The sequence below is a fragment of the Bos javanicus genome, chromosome 3 (genome assembly GCF_032452875.1).
Source record: "Bos javanicus breed banteng chromosome 3, ARS-OSU_banteng_1.0, whole genome shotgun sequence".
In the NCBI taxonomy this organism is placed as follows: Eukaryota; Metazoa; Chordata; class Mammalia; order Artiodactyla; family Bovidae; genus Bos; species Bos javanicus.
In genome coordinates this window covers 1961014-1980741 of record NC_083870.1, presented here as the reverse complement: position 1 = coordinate 1980741, position 19728 = coordinate 1961014, and the positions used below count along the sequence as shown (strand labels likewise).

The following is a 19728-nucleotide window of genomic DNA, read 5'->3' as shown; positions in this document are numbered from 1 at the left end:
AGGGGAGCTCATCCAGGAGAACAGAGGATACACTCAGGATGCTGAACACAAGATGGAAAGAAGCAGGTCCTTCAGGGATGCCACTTGAACTCTTCCATTAACCAACCCCTGAACCACCTTACCTTGGAATTTCTCACTATGTGAAATCATATTTTTTTCCTGTTTTTTTTTTAAGCCACTTCTAACTACAGTTGGTTAGCATGGCAGGATGGAGTCAAAATGATTGAACTGCAACAAGCAGGAACTGGAAAAAAGTTGAAAATAGGACAGAAGTATTTGCCATCCTATAAATAATAGTTATTTTATTAAGAGAATCTACTCAATAAACTAAGGGGGAAGGGTCCAGGTGGGAAGGAAAGAGAAAGAAGATTGGGAGAAAAAGGCAGCGACGAGTCCTATTAATGCCTCTTTTGTCCTCTGCATCCTTTGGGAAAATGGACTGTATTGTCTTTATTTCTCTAATACCCTGTGTGTCCTTGATTATTAACTTTTACTTCTCAGTCTATGACTCATTCCCAATCTCATACGTCAGAATTCTACTAATAGTTTCTGAGAGAGAAAAAACACAAGTACCAATTACTCACTGAGGATATCCACCCCTTCCATGGTGGAGCACTGACAGGTCACTAAATGATCTAGACCTTCGGCCCCCGATTCCCACTGAAGTCTGTCCAGAGCCCTCCGGGGGAGAAACGTCTGTTTCACCAACCCTAGTGGCTCATTTACAACTAGGAATCTAAAAGTCACCTCCTAAATATATTCTGTACACAGTTCTAACCTTTACTACTCTGTATAGTCCTCTTCAGATGCCTCCAGGAAAGCTACATTTTAACGCCCCTATACTCTTCTGCTGCTGCTGCTGCTAAGCTGCTTCAGTCGTGTCCGACTCTGTGCGACCCCATAGACAGCAGCCCACCAGGCTCCCCCGTCCCTGGGATTCTCCAGGCAAGAACACTGGAGTGGGTTGCCATTTCCTTCTCCAATGCATGAAAATGAAAAGTGAAAGTGAAGTCGGTCAGTCGTGTCCGACTCTTAGCGACCCCATAGACTGCAGCCCACCAGGCTCCTCCATCCATGGGATTTTCCAGGCAGGAGTACTGGAGTGGGGTGCCATTGCCTTCTCCACCTATACTCTTCTACCACTGCCTATAACAACAAATTTATCATGCCCTCAGTGGTGCTAATCATCATCCAAAGAAACTCCTTACCAGTTATTTCTTCTCTGTCTCGGATATACACCACTAGACAACTTGGGCTCATTCTAAAGTTTTCTAACATCTAATTGCTTGCTCTTTCAAAGCATCTCTCAGATTTACCACTCAATTCCCTTTGTCTGCATCATAATGTCCCACCTGAAACATATCAATCACACCTCGGCTCAAGGTCTCTGGTTCTCCTCTGTCCTACTCACCACTAGCTTTGTCAGCATGTCACCTCGCCGCTCAGGAGCCTGGCTACAGGGGTTCTCATTTACTATGGCACCAACCCAGGCTCTTCTGGAGGGTTCCAAGGCCCTGCCTAATCTGGCTCCACCATATTCTTCCATGGTCTTCCAGTCAGACCAACAAGCTGGACACTGTCAAACACACACACTGTTCTTTTAGCTCTGGGTTTCCATTATGCTGGTCTGTGAGTGTCTGTGCTTTCCTAATCCATCTCAGTCCTCTAAGCCCAGCCCTAATCTCACCTCCTCCCTGAAGACTTTGTAAGCATTCCAGCTCTTTCTTCTTTGAACTCCCAGTACAATCACTATAGCATCTAACTGTCTAGTAAAAGTCCGTTCTCTTTCCCTGGCTGGGCCATACTGCTGGTTAGACAAACCATGTCCTACACTTCTGGGTGTTCTCAGAGTACCCGGTAAAGTCCTGAGCACTAGGTATAAGAGATAACCATTTATTAATGGAATGATCAACATTCAGGGGGTACCTTGCCTCTTTTTCTTATGATTTTAGTTATTGTGAGGCCCAGGAAGAAAGCAAGGGGCAGCTATGTCCTGCAGCCCTTGGCAAGCTTGACATGCATTTCAGGAGATATCTGATACAGCTGTCAGGATCCCATTTCCAGAATGGAGATAATCATTGTCCATGGAAGCATCACTGAGCTGATGGTTCTTATCAGCAAGGAATCAGAATGGAAGCCCGACAGGAGCATGGGGCAGGACAGTCTGGAACTGCATTTACCACTGTGGCTTCCTCCAGTGGAGTCACTTGGTGCCAGGGGAGGTGGATGCGGCTTGTCCATCAGCATGCCAGATGAGGGGGCTCCTCCCAAGGGGACAGAGGGGATGGAGTAAGGGCCAGGGACACCGGAGACAGAGGGAGGGTACCCGGCCTTTGCTGCTTTCCCTGCTTCATACACTGTGGAGGGAGATGAAGAGCAAGAGAGATTACATCGTTCCACCCTCCACAACCCTCACACCAAAAATCCCTGAAGATGCGCTTAAGGGAGCTCCTGGATGTATGCGCGGGCTTGCGTGTGTATGTGTGTGTGTTCCACTAGGCCTGACTTGATTCATTGGAAACACTCTCCCCCACTCTCTTGGACTCCTCCAGCAGTGACATAAGGGATTATAGTGTTCAGTAGTACCTGGCAACTGAGTAATTCAGTGGTGCTGGGAGCTGTCACAGCAGCCTCCCGTGACAGCAGCAGCCCACTCTTAACCACCCTGTCTGCAGGCTGCCTCAGCCCTCTGTAGGAGGCCTAGCACTGGCACTGCCCAGGGTTGCTTCCAAGACGATCCTAACCTCTTCTAGAGAGGCAAAGCCAGCAAAGCGCTGACACATGGCCCTGCTATTAGAATTCAAAAGCAGAGCAAATAACCTGCCACCTCACAGAAACCGCTGTGTTCCTGAGGATACTAAAGACATATATTGTGTCTCTCTCCGTCAAGATGTTTATGGCAGGGGTTCTAAACTTAATGCCTATATGGGCTTGGCTAGGGAGGTAAAATTGTGAATCCCAAATGAGGACTAGTCCCTTTGTGGACTATTTTGTCACAGCAGTAAATAAAACTCATCTGTGGCTAGAGGGGACCCAAAGGCTGTACTTTGAACATGCTGCTGGTAAAAAGAAGAGTTCTCTGCATGTGAGAGGCATGGCCAGAGAAAGTTTTCTCTAGTTTGGATGCCCAAGGAGAGGGCAAAAGCCTTAACCCACAACCTCACCGTCCTGAACCTGCCCTTCCTTTCATCAATAGTGTTAAAGAGAATTCCAAATGCAGGGGTGGTTAGTGTGGGTCACAAGCATGGAGAGGCGCCTGTGTGTGGGAAGGCAAACAGGAATGTCATCTCAGAAAGTCAGGGCCTCCCAGGGGAGGACAGTCTGGAATGATCCGTTTTGCGGTGGAAGGAAAGGTGGCCGACAAGGCGCTCAGGGCACACCGCTGTCTGATGGAAAGGTGACGTTTCTTTTGGTCATTCTGTGTCTCCCCATGCGTCACGTTACTCACAGGCCTGAGGGCAGCAGCAGGAGTCTGGGCAACACGGGCAGCGGATGTAGCAACAGCAGCTATGAGGGCAGCACTGGCACCAGCAGATCCCCACCAAGACGAAGAAGAGGAAGACTCCCAGGATCACCAGACCAACAAACACCCACTCTGGAAGGATGCACAGAGAAACCCACACTCGTGGCAGCCCCCTGCTGGGTCTCCCCGTGAGAGCAAGAGTGGGAGCAGCCTGGGGAAGAAGGCACCCTGTAACAGGGCGCAGAGCCCCCAGACTCAGGAGGGGTTCTGAGGCTGAGAGGTGCAGACCATCCCAGGGCTGCGGTGTGGAGGGCAGGGACGGTTACCCAGGTCATACTGAGCACACATAATGTCCAATACAAAGTGCTAGGAGCACTTTCAGGGCCCCTCCCCAAGGAAAGGGCTTACCTTATTGATTGTGGTGTCAGAAGAGGTAGGGGACAAGAGCAGAGAAATTCCTGGCTGGGGACAGGGGACTTTGCTTGCTGAGCTATAAAGTGGTGATTTCCATGAATACATATCTTTGGTAGTCAACTTAATCTTATCCCTTAATAGTGTAAGTCCTGAGAAAAGCTCTCCATGTCTGTGTGGTCTAAATCAGAATACCTGTAGGCGGTCCAGGTCCCTTATGTAGCCATCTGCTTTCCCTGCTGATCGCCTCTTGACACCTTTCCTGTGCTCAGCATCAGAGCTGAGATTAAAACCATTTCCTTGAAAACACTAGAGACATAGGCTCTGGTAGAGAAATGCTGTCCCTGTCCCCTAAGAATGGTTTGATCACAGGCAGGCTGACCATGCTACATAGCCAGCACAACCACGGACTAAAGTGACTTAGGCTGTGATGACTGGCAAGGCTAATGTGTATATCTGACCATGTTTGTTAACGTCAGCTATTTTCACAGCTCTGCCAGAGAGTGAACATGAATTTAATTCATTTGCCTATCCAACAGATAAAGAGAAAGGCAACAAATTCCATTTGACTTAGAGAAAAATGACTGTGGCCCTCGAGGGACTTGATGTCATGCTTTTGGGACTTGGCTATAAGACCTAATGTCCTGCTGGGGCCTGGGACGGACTGGAATGAGCCATGATTTCCTTTCAAAGCAAAAGATTAAAGCAATTCATTTTGATTGAAAACCATCTACCAAAAATCCCTTTGCAACAAACTTCAAGTATACATTATTTTGTTTGCATTTTAGTTATTAAATATTTCTTCAACAAAATAGGACATTCATTTGGAGCTTGAGAATATGACATTTTGGTTAGATAAAGGGTTTTGTGATAATGATAAAGTTATTTGACCTTTGCTTAGAACATAATTTTCTCAGAGAAAACACACAACTTAGATTTCCTAAGTGTCCCTCTTCACTCACCCAACAGAAATACACTCAAATTAACCAGGTCACCCTCTCTTCAGGGCGGAAGTGAGAAGGCCAGAATGTTCTGGAAGAGCTTCTTGCTGAGGACAGTAGATAGTTGAAGGCTTTGGCATTGCCTTTGCACTAACATAACAAGACAATGTGACCTGAGATAGATATGGGCCCTGAGGACTAGAAGAGCTGTGTGGTATGGTAGCTACAACTGGGGTCAGGCAGTCAAGGATTAAAGACTGCCAGGTTGCCTTGGAGAAACAAAAAATGTTAGCCATGAAAGGATTCTTGGAGTCAGAAGGGGGGAAATTCGGAGGGCCAGGACCAGATATGAGAAATACAGTAACTTTTCCTTGGGACTCGGGGATGCAACATCTAGTTTGAAGCAATGCAGTGTAACATTGTGGGTTTTTTTGTGATGAAAAAAATGAGTACAAATTGACTGAACTCTGGATAAGGCAGATCACAAAGAAATGTCTATTTGTGATCTTGGGATCAACATCAGTAAGAAGAATGTCTGTATTTGGGTTAACCAGCTAATGGGGAAGGATCTGGAGATTTCACAGAAGAGTGAAGCTCAACTGTGAGGACTCTGGATAGTTCTCAAAACTTGAATCAAGTCTAAAACAATCACCAGGATTATTTTGTATCTTTCTGTTGCTCTCAATTATTAGTCAGCTCTTAACGCTTTGGCAGAAGCCCTCCAAAGCACAACTGAATCTCACCCTTTTCTACTTTCTGTGTTTGGATATGTCCTCTCCCATAGTTCATTCTTGTTTCCCTCTGAGCTCCTTCCATGATGGACTATAGTGCAGCATTGCTGACTGTCTAGCTGATATGTTCAACAGACACTACATAAAAAGACAGAGGTGTGCATTTGCTGCAGGTGTCCTTGACAGGGTCCATGGACCCCAGGGATTTAGGAGGTCAAAAAGTCCTAAATTGCTTTGTTATTGCTTTGTAATTGCTTTGTTATTGTATACAAAGCAATATGCTGCTGCTGCTAAGTCGCTTCAGTAGTGTCCGACTCTGTGCGACCCCACAGACGGCAGCCCACTAGGCTCCGCCGTCCCTGGGATTCTCCAGGCAAGAACACTGGAGTGGGTTGCCATTTCCTTCTCCAATGCGTGAAAGTGAAAAGTGAAAGTGAAGCTCAGTTGTGTCCAACTCTTAGTGACCCCATGGACTGAAGCCCACCAGGCTCCTCCATCCATGGGATTTTCCAGGCAAGAGTACTGGAGTGGGGTACCATTGCCTTCTTCGAAAGCAATATAGACCGTATACAATGCAATATAGACCTGTAAATGTGTATTTTTCAAGGTAGGAGGAGTACATAGCATTCATAAGGTTTGAAAAAATGTTTTGATAAAGTTATAAAAGGCAATTCCAAGTAACATGGTTGTACAGTGATGAATGGGTAAACATTAAACTTGGGCTTCCCTGATAGCTCAGTTGGTAAAGAATCTGCCTGCAATGTGGGAGATCCCAGTTTGATTCCTGGGTCGGGAAGATCTGCTGGAGAAGGGATAGGCTACCCACTCCAATATTCTTGGGCTTCCCTTGTGGCTCAGCTGGTAACGAATCCGCCTGCAGTGCGGGAGACCTGGGTTTGATCCCTCGGTTGGGAAGATCCCCTGGAGAAGGGAAAGGCTACCCACTCCAGTGTTCTGGCCTGGAGAATTCCATGGACTGTATAGTCCATGGGGTTGCAAAGAGTTGGACATGACTGAGCAACGTCCACTTTCACTTTCAAACATGAAACTTAGGGAACACAAATGCAGATAAATAACAACTCCATTAAAGACACTTTACAGCAACTGGGTGCAACCAAGATTCTGAGACTGTCACAGGGCCCGCACCGCTGACACAGAAGGCCTGGGCCCCGCCTCAGCCTGTTTTTAACTACCATTATTCTTTTAGGGCCTAGTAACAGAAGAAATACAATTTGAAGGCTCTTCCAATGGGCTTAGTTCATCCTGGAAAATACCACAGACATATATAGACAAATGTGCAAATAAGTTAAAGGAGCAATTAGTAACTAATGCAGAAGCAAGACAGATGGAGGGATAGCAAATTAAGCAAATACAGAGTTAAATGACTGAATACCTGGCATAATCTCCACAGCAAAACTGGGCAAGAGATCAGCAAGCAGCCCTGTTCTGCCTAGAAGAGGTGGAAGGAAAAGAAGAAAAGCGGTTACTCCAAAGGCAAATACAGCCTGAAGCCTGGCTTCAGTTGGTACCATCCCTACATGTGGCCACTGATCCCTGCTATTTCAGTGATGAAAGGCACATCACCAAGGCTGGGCTCAGTCAAGACCATGACCTTCTCCATCAATCCTCGGCAGCCATTTAGGAGAACTCTGCACCTAGACCAGGCAGAAGCAGAAACAGAACTTTCTTTCCAACTATTATAGAAGGAGGAGATCTTTGCTTCAAATACAAAAAAAATCCTGCTTGATACATACCATCTCCATTCATTTATACATCCACATATTTTATTGAAAAGTCAAACACATCTGTATCTAAAGGGTCAACCTACATCTTCATACATCTATATACAGCCCCATGTCCATATAAAAACAAAAGTACATACTTTGTTTTAACTCAGAATTATCTCCCTACATGATTCTATTTATAGACTAAAGATATGTCAATGATTAAAATTTTCAAAGGGAAGGAAAAGATACAGCTAGATCAGTTACACATACTTCAACATTCCTTCTGGCTTCAGAAACATTCTGTACAATGTATATGGTATGGATCTTCCATATGGCACCCACAGCTGGCGTGGCATGGGACCAAGTGCCTTCTGCATGATACAGCACAAAAACTTAAGGGCTGGTGTCAGAACAGGTGCCGCTCAGGACTCTGGGAAGCAAAGAGCTGTGCAAGAAACAGCACCCTAGAAGATGTGGGGAAGGAGATTAGTCTTTTAAAAAAACTGGCCTGATTTATACAGAAAGAAGGGCTGAATCTTCCACCATGTTCTCATATCCAGGTAAATGTAAAGGCCAGGATAGAACTTCTGCCCCTACCAGGTTCTATCCCATGGAGCCTTGTTAATAAACAAGTTCTACTAGGTGACAACTAGTAGCAAACTAGTTGCAAACTCGACTCATTTCAGACTTGTGGCGGCAAAGGTCACTATGATTCCTAAGCCTGCAACTGAATCTGACTTCATTTATGGGCATGACATATGCCTATAGAATAGCTCTGTCCAGTAGAAATTAATGTGAGTAACTGGCAATTTTAGCATTTCCAGTAATAGCATTAAAATAGCTCTTTTTTTTTTTTTTTAAGTTGAAATTAGTTCTCCCTCTGGAAGAGCCCAGCATTGGAGCCTGCTAGGGGGGTCCCAGCCTCATGTCCTCCTGCAAAAGGACATGGCTGATTCTTGGCTTTTTTCTTGAATGCATTGGTTATGCAGTAACCCTAGCAAGTCAAGCTGGAGAGGTAGTTCATAAAGCTCTAAGAAATGAAACGAATGCTATGATTAAAAGCTCTCCAGTTGATTTGGTAACTGCTGCTGGCTTCCCTGGTGACTCAAATGGTAAAGAATTCGCCTGCCAATGCAGGAGACCGAACTTCTATTACTGGGTTGGGAAGATGCCCTGGAGGAGGAAATGACAATCCACTCCAGCATTCTTGCCTGGAAAATCCCACGGACAGAGGAGCCTAGCAGGCTACAGTCCATGTGGTTGCAAAGAGTCAGACACGACTGAGCGACTAACACAAACATACACTGATCATAAAGTTGAAAAAATGCTTACCTCTTCCATAAAGGAAAAGTATCTGTGGTGGTGGAGAGACTCCTGAGAGTCCGCTGGACTGCATGGAGATCCAACCAGTCAATCTTAAAGGAAATCAGTCCTGAATATTCATTGGAAGGACTGATGCTGAAGCTGAAACTCCAATACTTTGACCACCTGATGCGAAGAACTGACTCACTGGAAAGACCCTGATGCTGGGAAAGATTGAAGGTGGGAGGAGAAGGGGACGACAGAGGATGAGATGGTTGGATGGCATCACCAACTCCATGGACATGAGTTTGAGCAAGCTCTGAGAGTTGGTGATGGACAGGGAAGCCTGGCATGCTGCAGTCCATGCGGTCGCAAAGAGCTGGACATGACTGAGCGACTGAACTGAACTGATATATCTCACAGTTTCATTAGTGAGTAATCTGTGGCAGTTGGGGAAAAAAGGTGTCTTAACTGTCAATCCTACATGGATCATTGACCCTACTGATGGAACAACTAACTTTGTACATGGGTGCATACTAAGTCACTTCAGTTGTGTCCAACTCTTTGAGACTCTGTGGACTGTAGCCTGCCAGGCTCCTCTGTCCATGTGATTCTCCAGGCAAGAATCTGAGAGTGGGTTTCCATTCCCTTTTCCAGGGGATCTTCCTGATCCAGGGATCAAACCTGCCATCTCTTGTCTCCTGCATTGGCAGGCTGGCTGTTTATCACTAGTGCCACCTGGGAAGCCCCAACTTTGTACATAGGCATGTTTAAAAATTTTTAATATTGTAATTAATGTTTGTGTATTACCTGAATGGACTGTTCGATATATTTTTCACAAGCACATATACTTTAGAGACTTTGTAATTTGTAAAGTAAAATGTGCTATGCATAATTTTCATCAGCTGTGGAAGAGATGAATTATTAATGTTGTAGACTTATCTTGTGTGGTGAAGCGCCCGGTTCACCATTCTTTTTCTCACTGTTGAAACCACATAAAAATGTATTCAAGCAACACTACTGCTTTGAGGTCAATTAAGGAACTGATAAACTCAGTCTTGGAGAGTTGTCTCTCCTAGATTGAATGGGTTCAATCTAGGACAAAAAGAAGTTAAGAGAGCATGGATTTTAGAATGTGTGACCTTATGACCTTAGACAAGTTATTTAATCTTTCTAAGCTTCAGTTTTGTGTTTTAAATTTTATAAAATAGGCATATTCATGGTACCTGCCTCATAGAATTGTTGATAGGACTCAATGAGTCGTACATTTATTATATATATTATGTATATATATAATATAGTGCCTGGCACAAAGTGAAAGGTAAAAGTGTTAGTTGCTCAGTTGTGTCTAACTCTGCGTCTCCATGGACTATAGCCCACCAGGCTCCTCTGTCCATGGAATTCTCCAGGCAATAATACTGGAGTAGACAGCCATTACCTTCTCCAGGGGATCTTCCTAACCCAAGAATTGAACCCAGGTCTCCTGCACTGCAGTCAGATTCTTCACCATCTGAGCCACCAGGGCCTGGCATAAAGTAAGTACATAATTCAGGATATATCGAAGGAAGCCTGATGGAATTGCCAGGGAGAATTCAAATGATTAGCCAAGTTTGGTGGGATCACACACAGTTATTATATCTTTACTAACAGAATTGTTAAAGCCATAAAGCTAAGATGTAGAATCTATACATGATGGAGTGTTAATGAGGAAAGATGCTTGTAACATCATATAACATAGAGATTATAATACAGTGTAGAGTATGATCCCATTTTTGTTAAAGTTAAAACTGTATTCATGGAATTCGACATTTAAAAAGTATAAAATGGCATGCAGTGCCAAGTGGGCTTCTCACTTCTGACCCCAGCTTCTCAGGACCCATCTCTAGAGGTGACCATTGTTATGAGTTTCTGTGAATCCTTGCAGAGATGTCTCGTGCCTATGAAGCATCCTGTATGTATGCATCTGTACATTCTATCCACCCTGCCCCCCACCATTTAGGGAAAGGGTTGCATCCTGTACACGTTCTAGGGGAGGAGGCATGAAACAATTCATATGAAAAACTTTGTAAAGTTATATTATGGAAAAATGTGTTTGTTGAAAATAAGTTCTATCTTGGTAAATTTGTGTTTTGTTTGAAAGATTTCCTTTTGTAGCTGTTTCAATTGGCTTTATTGTAAATAAAAAGGTATGTTGTTTAAATTAAAAAAAATATGGAATTAGCTTCATAATATTTTCACTTGTATCAATGTAGCCAAAATATTAATGCTTCAAAGGCTCATCACTATTACAAAGCACAACTCCAGGCGTCTGGTCTCTCTGGCTCACTTAGAAGACAACTTTTCCTGTTGAGGTGTGTTAAAGAAAAAGTTACCCATGTATGTGGCTTATATTTTGTGTCTAAAGGACATAGTTGGTCACTGATCCTCTCCTCTATCAAATCACTCCACAGAAAAGCAGCTCTGACAAAAGTCAAAGAAAACAGGAGCTCTTCCAGGACTAGAGGAAGACGTTGCAGCAGAGGCAAGGTGCAAGGGAGTCAGGTGAGAGGACTCTTTGCTCACTTTATTTTTCTTGGCTCTCCTCAACTATACCAGGCCAGTGTAGTGAAATGTGTCCTGGTCATGTCTCCTGCATGGTCCCACATTTGAAAAGTTAATCAGGACCAGAGTACATTCCCAGGAAAATGAAGCATGGAGTGGGCCACTAGCTTAGCTGTTTTAGGTTTTGGCAAGAAGGGTTTCCTTCTTTCTATCTTCCTTCTTGTGCAGCTGACATGGTAAGAGCAGTCTGCTGCTTGCAAAGTTTCTTGGAAAGACAAGTAGGGCCCAAGTAGGTCACTGGAAAATGGCATCTTGAAGAAGAGTTCTCTGACTAGCCTTTGGCCTCAGCCTTCATGAAAGGCTGAGAGGTAACGGTAAAGCTTACATGTGGTGCAGTCCAGTTCCCTATGAGAGGCAAGTGATGAAGAACATCCATTGGTCTCCTATGGAGTGATTTGTGGACAAATATTTCTTGGAAATCAACAAGGTAACAGACAAGGTCAAGGATTTGGGAATTTAGGATCTTAGACATCTCTTAAAGGAATAATTAGTATTAATTACCAGGCAACAGCCAATGATTAAAAAGTCAATATACTTTGCTTTTTATCAAGACAGTTATCAGATACTTAAGGTTTTTTTTTTTAAATATGGACCATTAGCACTTCTAAATATATTTCTTATCATGTCTAGTAAAATGAGACATTTATTGTGTTTACTCTCTAGTTCTCAAGCCTACCAATGTTTTAAACATCCTTTTATGTGCTATAGCCCAAATCATTAATTACATTCATAATAGAAATGTTACCGATGATATAAGCTATTGATTTGTATACAGTTTCTCACAGAAAATTAGCTACATGATAATCATTAACTATAAATACAAAATCATTATAAAAAATTGAAGGAGGATATGGTGCTCACACCTGTTATATAGAGCATGTTCTATTGGAGAAAGTAGTAGACTGGGAATCAGGGTAATAAAGGCAGCTTTGCCAAGAGTTTACTTGCTGACCGTTAACAGGCAAATTCCTTCTTCTTTCTAGGGTTCAGTTTTCTCATTAGTCAAGTGAAATAGTTGAGGAAGAGATCCATAAATAGGGAGACCTTACATCTTGGTTTGTCTAGGACAGTCCTGGTTTATGCCTCATGTAATTATTAAGAACACCCCTTTTTAATTTCAAAGTCTTCTAATTTGGACAATTATTTATATGGTCACCCCATCCATAACATTTTCTACTCTCCAATCTGATACTTAATGATTAGAGTTTCAAACTCAACTCTCCAGTAGGTAATGCAATCAAGTGCAGCTGCCCTTCTGTAATACAACCAACAGCAGTTAAGGGTATGGCAAACAGCATATTGTGTCTGTAGGGGCTGCTCCTACCCACCTCTAGACTATTGTTACCTCACAGAAATGTGTCTTCAAGGTTGCAAATCTTCCTATTTTTCAAGATTAGCCAGACCTCAGATTTTTATGTAAAAAATCCCGATTTTCAGATGTTGGCAACTGATTCATAAATTGTTAAAAAGCATTGGGCAAGCCATATAAAATATGTTTGGGGGCTATAAAACCTAGAGATCATGTGCTTGCAATCACTGAGGGATATACATGAAAGTGAAAGCCGCTCCAATGTGTCCTACTCTTTGCGACCTCACGGACTACACAGTCCATGGAATTCTCCAGGCCAGAATACTGGAGTGGGTAGCCTTTCCCTTCTCCAGAGGATCTTCCCAACCCAGGGATCAAACCCAGGTCTCCCACATTGCAGGTGGATTCTTTACCAGCTGAGGCACAAGGGAAGCCCAAGAATACTGGAGTGGGTAGCCTATCCTTTCTCCAGTGCATCTTCCTGACCCAGGAATGGAACCAGGGTCTCCAGCATTGCAGGCAGATTCTTTACCAACTGTGCTATCAACACAGATATGATGGGTAAAACACAAAAGCTGGGTTTCCCCAGAGACTGTTTAAAACAACATCTTGATGGTGTTCTGACACTACTTGTACACACAGAATGTTAGTGAATATAAGCTCTAGGCACGATGTTCAAATTAAAATCTGAAAACAACAGTATGACACACCAAACTGTTAGCCCTTATTTCTGGGGAACTGAAATGGGCATCATGAAGAACAATGAAGGGGCTTTCATTTTTTAGATTTTTTTTATATGTGTAATTAAAAAACTTACAATAAGAAATATGGACAGGAGGTTCACAAAACTTGTCACTCCAACAGAGAGACATGCATCAGGCTTCTCATTCTCCCTGAAGCAACAGCCAAAAGCTGAAGTTCCAGAAGCCGGTAAAGCCTTCCCATAATGCACCCATGCAGTGTTAGCCCCAGGGTGCTGTGAGTGACAGAATTTGGCAGTAAAGTGGGTAAAATTAAATGTCTTCAAAATTCAGAATATAGTAGGGGTTTGGGGATAGCTGATAATACCACTATGTTCTGTCAACAGCAGAGAGAAGAGGGAGAGAGAGAAAAGCTCTCTGGCTTTTATACCATGACCTATATTTTCCTGGAGCTAAAGGCATTTTAACAAGTGGATTTATACTGAAATCCTGTATTTCTGAAAGTCATTTTGCTTTCAGCTTCTTGCTTAACAATTTCTAAGAAATGCTGTTGTCAGTTAGAAATGCTCTAACTTTTCTTCCCTTTCTCTGCTATTCTATCACATCCAACGAAGGTTTGATCTTTGAGAGTCCGAACAACTGCAGTAAATACATGCCAGATTTCCACCGCACTTTACTAACACTTGTGAATCACTGTCATTCTTCTAGGATTCAGTTAAGAGTGGCAATTAGAAGTTACTTTACTGTCTAAGAAAAGGATAGAGAACAGACCTCACAAATAGAAGTCACCTTTACTCTTTTCAAACCCAGCTCAAGTTATGACTAGAAAATAGTTTTCATGTAAGCACTCAGTTTTCCCCAAACCTTGCAGAACCCAATATTTTAAAGAAACTTCCACATGAATAGACCAAACGAATCAAGCATACTAATAGTTTGTAATGCGCATACACATGTGCCAGTATCATACCCTACCATACCATCAGAAACTTCACAGCCCAAAACACTCACATATTTTGGGTTGAATGATGAGGGCAGAAAACAATCATTGTGAATAAAATAACTTACAGATTTTAACTATATAATTCCCCATTTCAACTGTTTTCTGCCACTGACAACGTGAAGTTATCCCCAACTAAACTCTTGGTACATATTCCTGAGAACAAGCTCATTTTTGGAAAGTCTCCAATTCATTCATTCAATCAATAAGGAAATGTGTATTTGTGCCAGTTGGAGACACAGAGAAGAAGACATGATCCCTATGCTTGAAAGTCACAGGCTTGCCCACGCAGCTTGTCCAAAAGTGTGAGGTTAAGAACTCAGCTTTACTTATCTGCTTCTGTGTCATATGATTTACCAAGGTCAAAGGACTATCTTCCTGCCAAATTCCATGTTTTCATCAGCTTTTGGGGGGCATTTTTGACATCAGGTTCCCCCTAGTCATGAGGCCTTCCCTCAGAGACACAGTCCTTGCCTGGTTTCCCACTCTTCTCCTATCCATGGCATTATTTTTGCATATTTACAACAGACCATGTCCTGGTAACATCTCCCCAAGGTTCTAATCCCTTTTTCTTGGCTGGCCAGGTTCTCAATGCAGGACGTACTTACCTTCTGTACTAAGATAACTAGCTCATGAACTTCTGCTTCTCTCAAATCCATAGCACACGCAGTCTGCAAAACTCCGAAATATGTTCTAACAGAGTCCTCCAAGAATACTGCTCTGATAGGGTGCATCCTCCTCCATGCTCCTGATGACCACTGTACACACCTTCCTGAGAATACATCTTGCCTACAGTGATTCCTTTACATGTTCCTCCACTAGCAGGATGGAAACCCCTCTGGGGCAGGGCCTGTGTCTGTGCTGCATCCCTAAGAGCCTGGCACAAGAAGTCACCTCACCCATCAGGACCTTGAAGTTCTCCCAGTGGCAAATCCCCAGTTTTCTATGCTAGACTTCTGATTTACTGCTCACCATAGTGCCTTTTACCCATCCCAGATGGAAATGGGCTCTTAATGAGGATCTGAAGGAACTGCCCATTCATTCAGCACTATGCTATGTACTGGAGAATATTTAGCAGCCCTGGACTCAGGGCTCAATGTCAGGAAGATCTTCAGGTCACTGAAATATCTCATAAAATGCCATCCTGCCATCTTGGGGAACTGAAGCACCACCATACCCCAGCCCTACAAGTTGAAAGCCACCATGCTAGGGTATTTTCAAGGCAGTCATTACAGAGAGATTCAATATGCTCCCTAAACTGGTTTTTGTCTCTAGTCTTAAAACTTAAATCCAAGTTCTGTTCCAAGCCTTTTTAGTACAATGGAAGGTACAGAAGTTCTAGATGTAGGACAAACTTGTTTTCAGATTTTTAGATCTGCTACTTAATTACTTGGTTAAGTAATTATAAGACACATTAATAAGTCATAAGACGACACATTATGTTATGCACTGGAACCTATGAAAAGGGAAAACAGTACTTCCTTTTGTCCATGTGATGCCAAAACTGCTGAATCTCCATCCATTTCTCTGAAATGTACTAACTTGGGAGTCCTTCTTGGGTTTGCCAATATATTATAAAATGAACCTTCTGTTCAGGATAATATAGAATGTTTTTCCTCCCCAGATCCTTGAGGTTTCCTCCTTTCCCCTTCTGCTTAATGCACATCTGGGCTTCATCATACTTCCAAGCTTTCCTAAGATTCCCTGGATCCATTTTCAGTGATGCACTATATCCACCCCTATTGTCTCAGCTCCTAACCCTCCAGAATGTTTCTCTCCTAAGTCTCTGAGAAGAGCAGATGTTTCTCTCTGGTCCTTTAAAGTGTAAAGTTGTTTCTATGACTATTTGGAATCCCCTCAAATTGGAAATTTCCCAAGGGCACACACATCTCTGTTTTTATTCTATATTCCCATGGCAACCATGCATTCAATATATACAGTTTATGATTATCCATCACAAATGTGGACATAGCTTCTCTTTTATATGTATTTTTAAACTATGTAAGCATTTCATGTGTGTATTTTTTCTCTTCTTGTCCCTTTCATTTTAGTTCACTTCAAATTATAGGGAGTAATTCTGACATTGAATTCTCTCCACAAAATGACTAGTATCAGACCATCTGCAATTAGCTGTTAATAAATGCCTCAGGCTTTTTTGGCAGTCTATTCACACAGAATTCTAGAATCAAAACAATTGATTATATTGATTGAATCAATACAATCAATACAATTCTAGAATTGTATTGCTAGAAAGGATTTCAGAGGTCATCTAATCCATAATCCATTTCATATTTTCAAGAACCTGAGGTTCAGAGAGCTTAAGAATCTTACCCAAAATCACACAGCTGACTAATAATCAAACCAGGAGTAGAACCTGGGTCTACTCACCCGTATTCTTGTCTCTTTCCCAATCTCACTCCACCTCAAGCTTTGCTTATTCTAAATTTAGAAATGTTAGAAATGTGAAGCATGTCTAGTCTTTGCAATGAGCAATGCAGAAATCCGTGTTTGTGGCGTTATTGCTCTACCTACATAACTCAAGTATAATTTTTGGATAGGAGGTGGTTAACAATTCAACACCTTTTAAAGTTGTGACCAGAAAATGATTACTGAATACATAACACAGTATGAGCTAATTAAAAGGTATTCACTGTGCGCTACAAACTACTAAAAGTAATAATAAAAATGATTGTGAAGCACTCTGCCTTTGCAAAGTGCTATAGTGATCCAACTCCCTAGTCTTAGAGTGAACAGATGCAAAGGTATTATTAGTAATATAACATGCTCAACTTAGCATGAGATGAAAAGCTGAAGACAGGTAGATTTGACTCCAAAATGACATAGAGGAGGGTGGGATTTATTGGAAGAAGGAAATTGAGTTTCTTGGTGCCCAGTGTGATTTCCTGAGCTCACTGTGCTCCATCCATCAGGCCAGCACAGATACCACAGATGCAAAGGTATCAAAATGGCTAGTTTCCTTAACCAAAAAAGCCCAGGAGGTCCGAGGCTGACCGCAGGGGCACACAGCTTGATAGGCCTTAGATGGTCAGAGCTCTGCCCTTTCCTCCATGGTCAGCCCCCTCTCAGTGCGAGGGGCTTGAGCATGGGGCATTTCCCAGAGCGAACTCAGAGGCACTATCCCCCTGTGAACGAAAACCGGCAGACTCGAATAGCAGCAGCTGGCTCTGGAGAAAAATGCCGTCACTGTCTCCTGACCGGCTTTCAAGGGCTGCCATTCTTTTTTTCCAGAGCTGAGCCGATTTTTGGCGACGCCCACTGTCCCGCGGGCCCCCAGTGCCTCCCGTCCGCCGGCCCCGTCCCCGCCCTCACGCGCACCAGCTTAGCGCGTTTACCGCCGCCCGGGTGCACCGACTACAATGCGCCAGGCGAGCTGACCCAGCTGCCCGACTCCCGCCCGGGTAACCACGGCAACCGCGGGCTTCAGGAATGCGCACTAATTGAAGGCCCAGTTTCCTCCCACAGTGATGAGCAACAAGTGAAGCAAAAATAGTGAGGCGGGATACAGGCTTCGACGGAGGAAGGGGGGAGGGGAGGCAGTCACAGCTCGGGCTGGGTGGTTGTGGGTGAGGGGAGGGCAATGAGTGCCTTCAAGACTTCGTTTGTTAACAACCCAGGGCAGTGAAGAGCCTAAACGTCCTTCACCCCTCAGAAATCTTCGCACACATTTTTCAGTGAACAAGTAGTACCGCAAACCACGACCTCTTTGCTTGCTTCTAGTAAATGAATGCGGAGAAGGCAATGGCACCCCACTCCAGTACTCTTGCCTGGAAAGCGCCATGGACAGAGGAGCCTGGTGGGCTGCAGTCCATGGGGTCGCTAGAGTCGGACACGACTGAGCGACTTCACTTTCACTTTTCACTTTCATGCATTGGAGAAGGAAATGGCAACCCACTCTAGTGTTCTTGCCTGGAGAATCCCAGGGACGGGGGAGCCTGGTGGGCTGCCGTCTCTGGGGTCGCACAGAGTCGGACACGACTGATGCGACTTAGCAGCAGCAGCAGCAGTAAATGAATGGAGATGTACACAGCCCTGTAAAAGTGAAAGTGTTAGTTGCTCAGTGGTCTCAGACTCTTGGTGACTGCATGGACTGTAGTCCACCAGGCTCCTCCATCCATGGAATTCTCCAGGCAAGAATACTGGAGTGAGTTGTCATTCCCTTCTCCAAGGGATCTTCCCGACCCAGGGTCTCCTGCATTGGCAGGAGCTACCAGGGAAGCTAATTAGGCTCCCTAATTAGAATGCCTGCTAACATCTTGGGGTCAGCAGGTGAAGGTGAGCTGAAACTAATTTGCTCCCAGCTCCTCTGGCTCTTCTGTTCTCTATAATTAAAAAAAAACAACAACAAAAACCAAAAAACCTTCCAGGTGATCATCTCTAGAGACGGGGTGATCACCACATCCATAGGCCTGTTGTCTTGATATAAATTATTTAAAGTCTCCCCTTTTCACTTTCAACCTAATTTGGACAAGAAATTATAAGGTTGTCCTATCTAAAGTCTTTCCAAGTCCATCCAGATCCTAATCCAAGTCTTAGGTGTTCCCAAACCCTTCTAGCCTTCATCGAGTGGCCTGTATGACCTAATCCTTGTATGTAGGTCAGGTAGCAAACACTGTGTAATTAACGAGAAACAGGGGCTTTCAACAGCTACCAAAACATAGCAACCAAAAGATTGCATGCTGGGACAGAATACCCTGAAACCCACTAGCAGGAAGATTCCCATGGGGTTGATGAGGGTCACCGCTGCACAGCACTGCACAGATGTCATCGGAAAAAACATGAACCTATTAGTAACAGGATCGCCAATTCAGATGGCTCATTAAAGCCTCTGCTATGGAACAGGCTAAAGGAAAATCGGCTCTCTAGGATGAGTCCCAGAACACAGAATTCCCTTAGAGGGTTCCCTCAGATGAGGGGTGCTGCTGCTGCTGCTAAGTCGCTCCAGTCGTGTCCGACTCTGTGCGACCCCATAGATGGCAGCCCACCAGGCTCCCTGGTCCCTGGGATTCTCCAGGCAAGAACGCTGGATGAGGGGTGGCACACTGCAAACTAGACGTGGGGGATGGCAAAAGTAGAAGGAAACTGACATTTTGTCGTTGCTGTTTAGTCGTTCACTTGTGTCCGACTCTTTGATGACCCCCAGTCTGTAGCTTGCCAGGCTCTTCTGTCCATGGGCTTTCCCAGGCAAGAATACTGGAGTGAATCACCATTTCCTTCTCCAGGCGATCTTCCCAACCCAAGGATCAAACTTCCCAAACCAAGTCTCCTGCATAGCAGGCGGACTCTTTACTGTTGAGCCACCAGGGAAGCCCCGAACTGACGTTTTACTGAGTTTGTGTTCTGTGCTATTTAATCCTCACAATAGGTTTTCCATGTTAACTTTTGTTTTTCCTCCCTCATTTTTACAGATAAGGAAACCATGACTCATCAACATTGAGTTATTAAAGGTTATATGGCTGCACGGAGTCCACATAAATGTGACCCCCCCCAAAGCCCACGCTCTTCACAGTGGACCTTATCCAGTATC

At 43.9% G+C, this 19728-nt stretch overlaps 1 protein-coding gene and 1 long non-coding RNA gene across 7 annotated transcripts in view; one reads left to right on the top strand and one right to left on the bottom strand.

The window, feature by feature from the left end:
• ILDR2 (immunoglobulin like domain containing receptor 2) overlaps positions 1-19728 on the bottom strand; it is a 68941-nt gene that overhangs the window by 17117 nt on the left and 32096 nt on the right. For 2 of the 6 annotated variants that reach the window (XR_009733202.1, XM_061399528.1), the window contains exons 4-6: positions 6940-6996; positions 3449-3595; positions 2181-2357 (exon numbers count right to left, since the gene is read on the bottom strand). The exons of 1 other annotated variant lie outside the window; for it this stretch is intronic. Coding sequence is in view for 4 of the 5 variants with exons in the window: in XM_061399528.1 (XP_061255512.1) it covers positions 2181-2357; positions 3449-3595; positions 6940-6996 (381 nt within the window). In the remaining variant the exon portion in view is untranslated. The remainder of the gene's footprint in view (positions 1-2180; positions 2358-3448; positions 3596-6939; positions 6997-19728) is intronic. 3 more of the 6 variants (XM_061399544.1, XM_061399536.1, XM_061399554.1) reach the window with 3 other exon arrangements.
• Positions 6275-11118, top strand: LOC133237520 (uncharacterized). The gene is made up of 2 exons (XR_009733232.1): positions 6275-10110; positions 11026-11118. It is a non-coding gene; the product is annotated as an uncharacterized LOC133237520 (long non-coding RNA).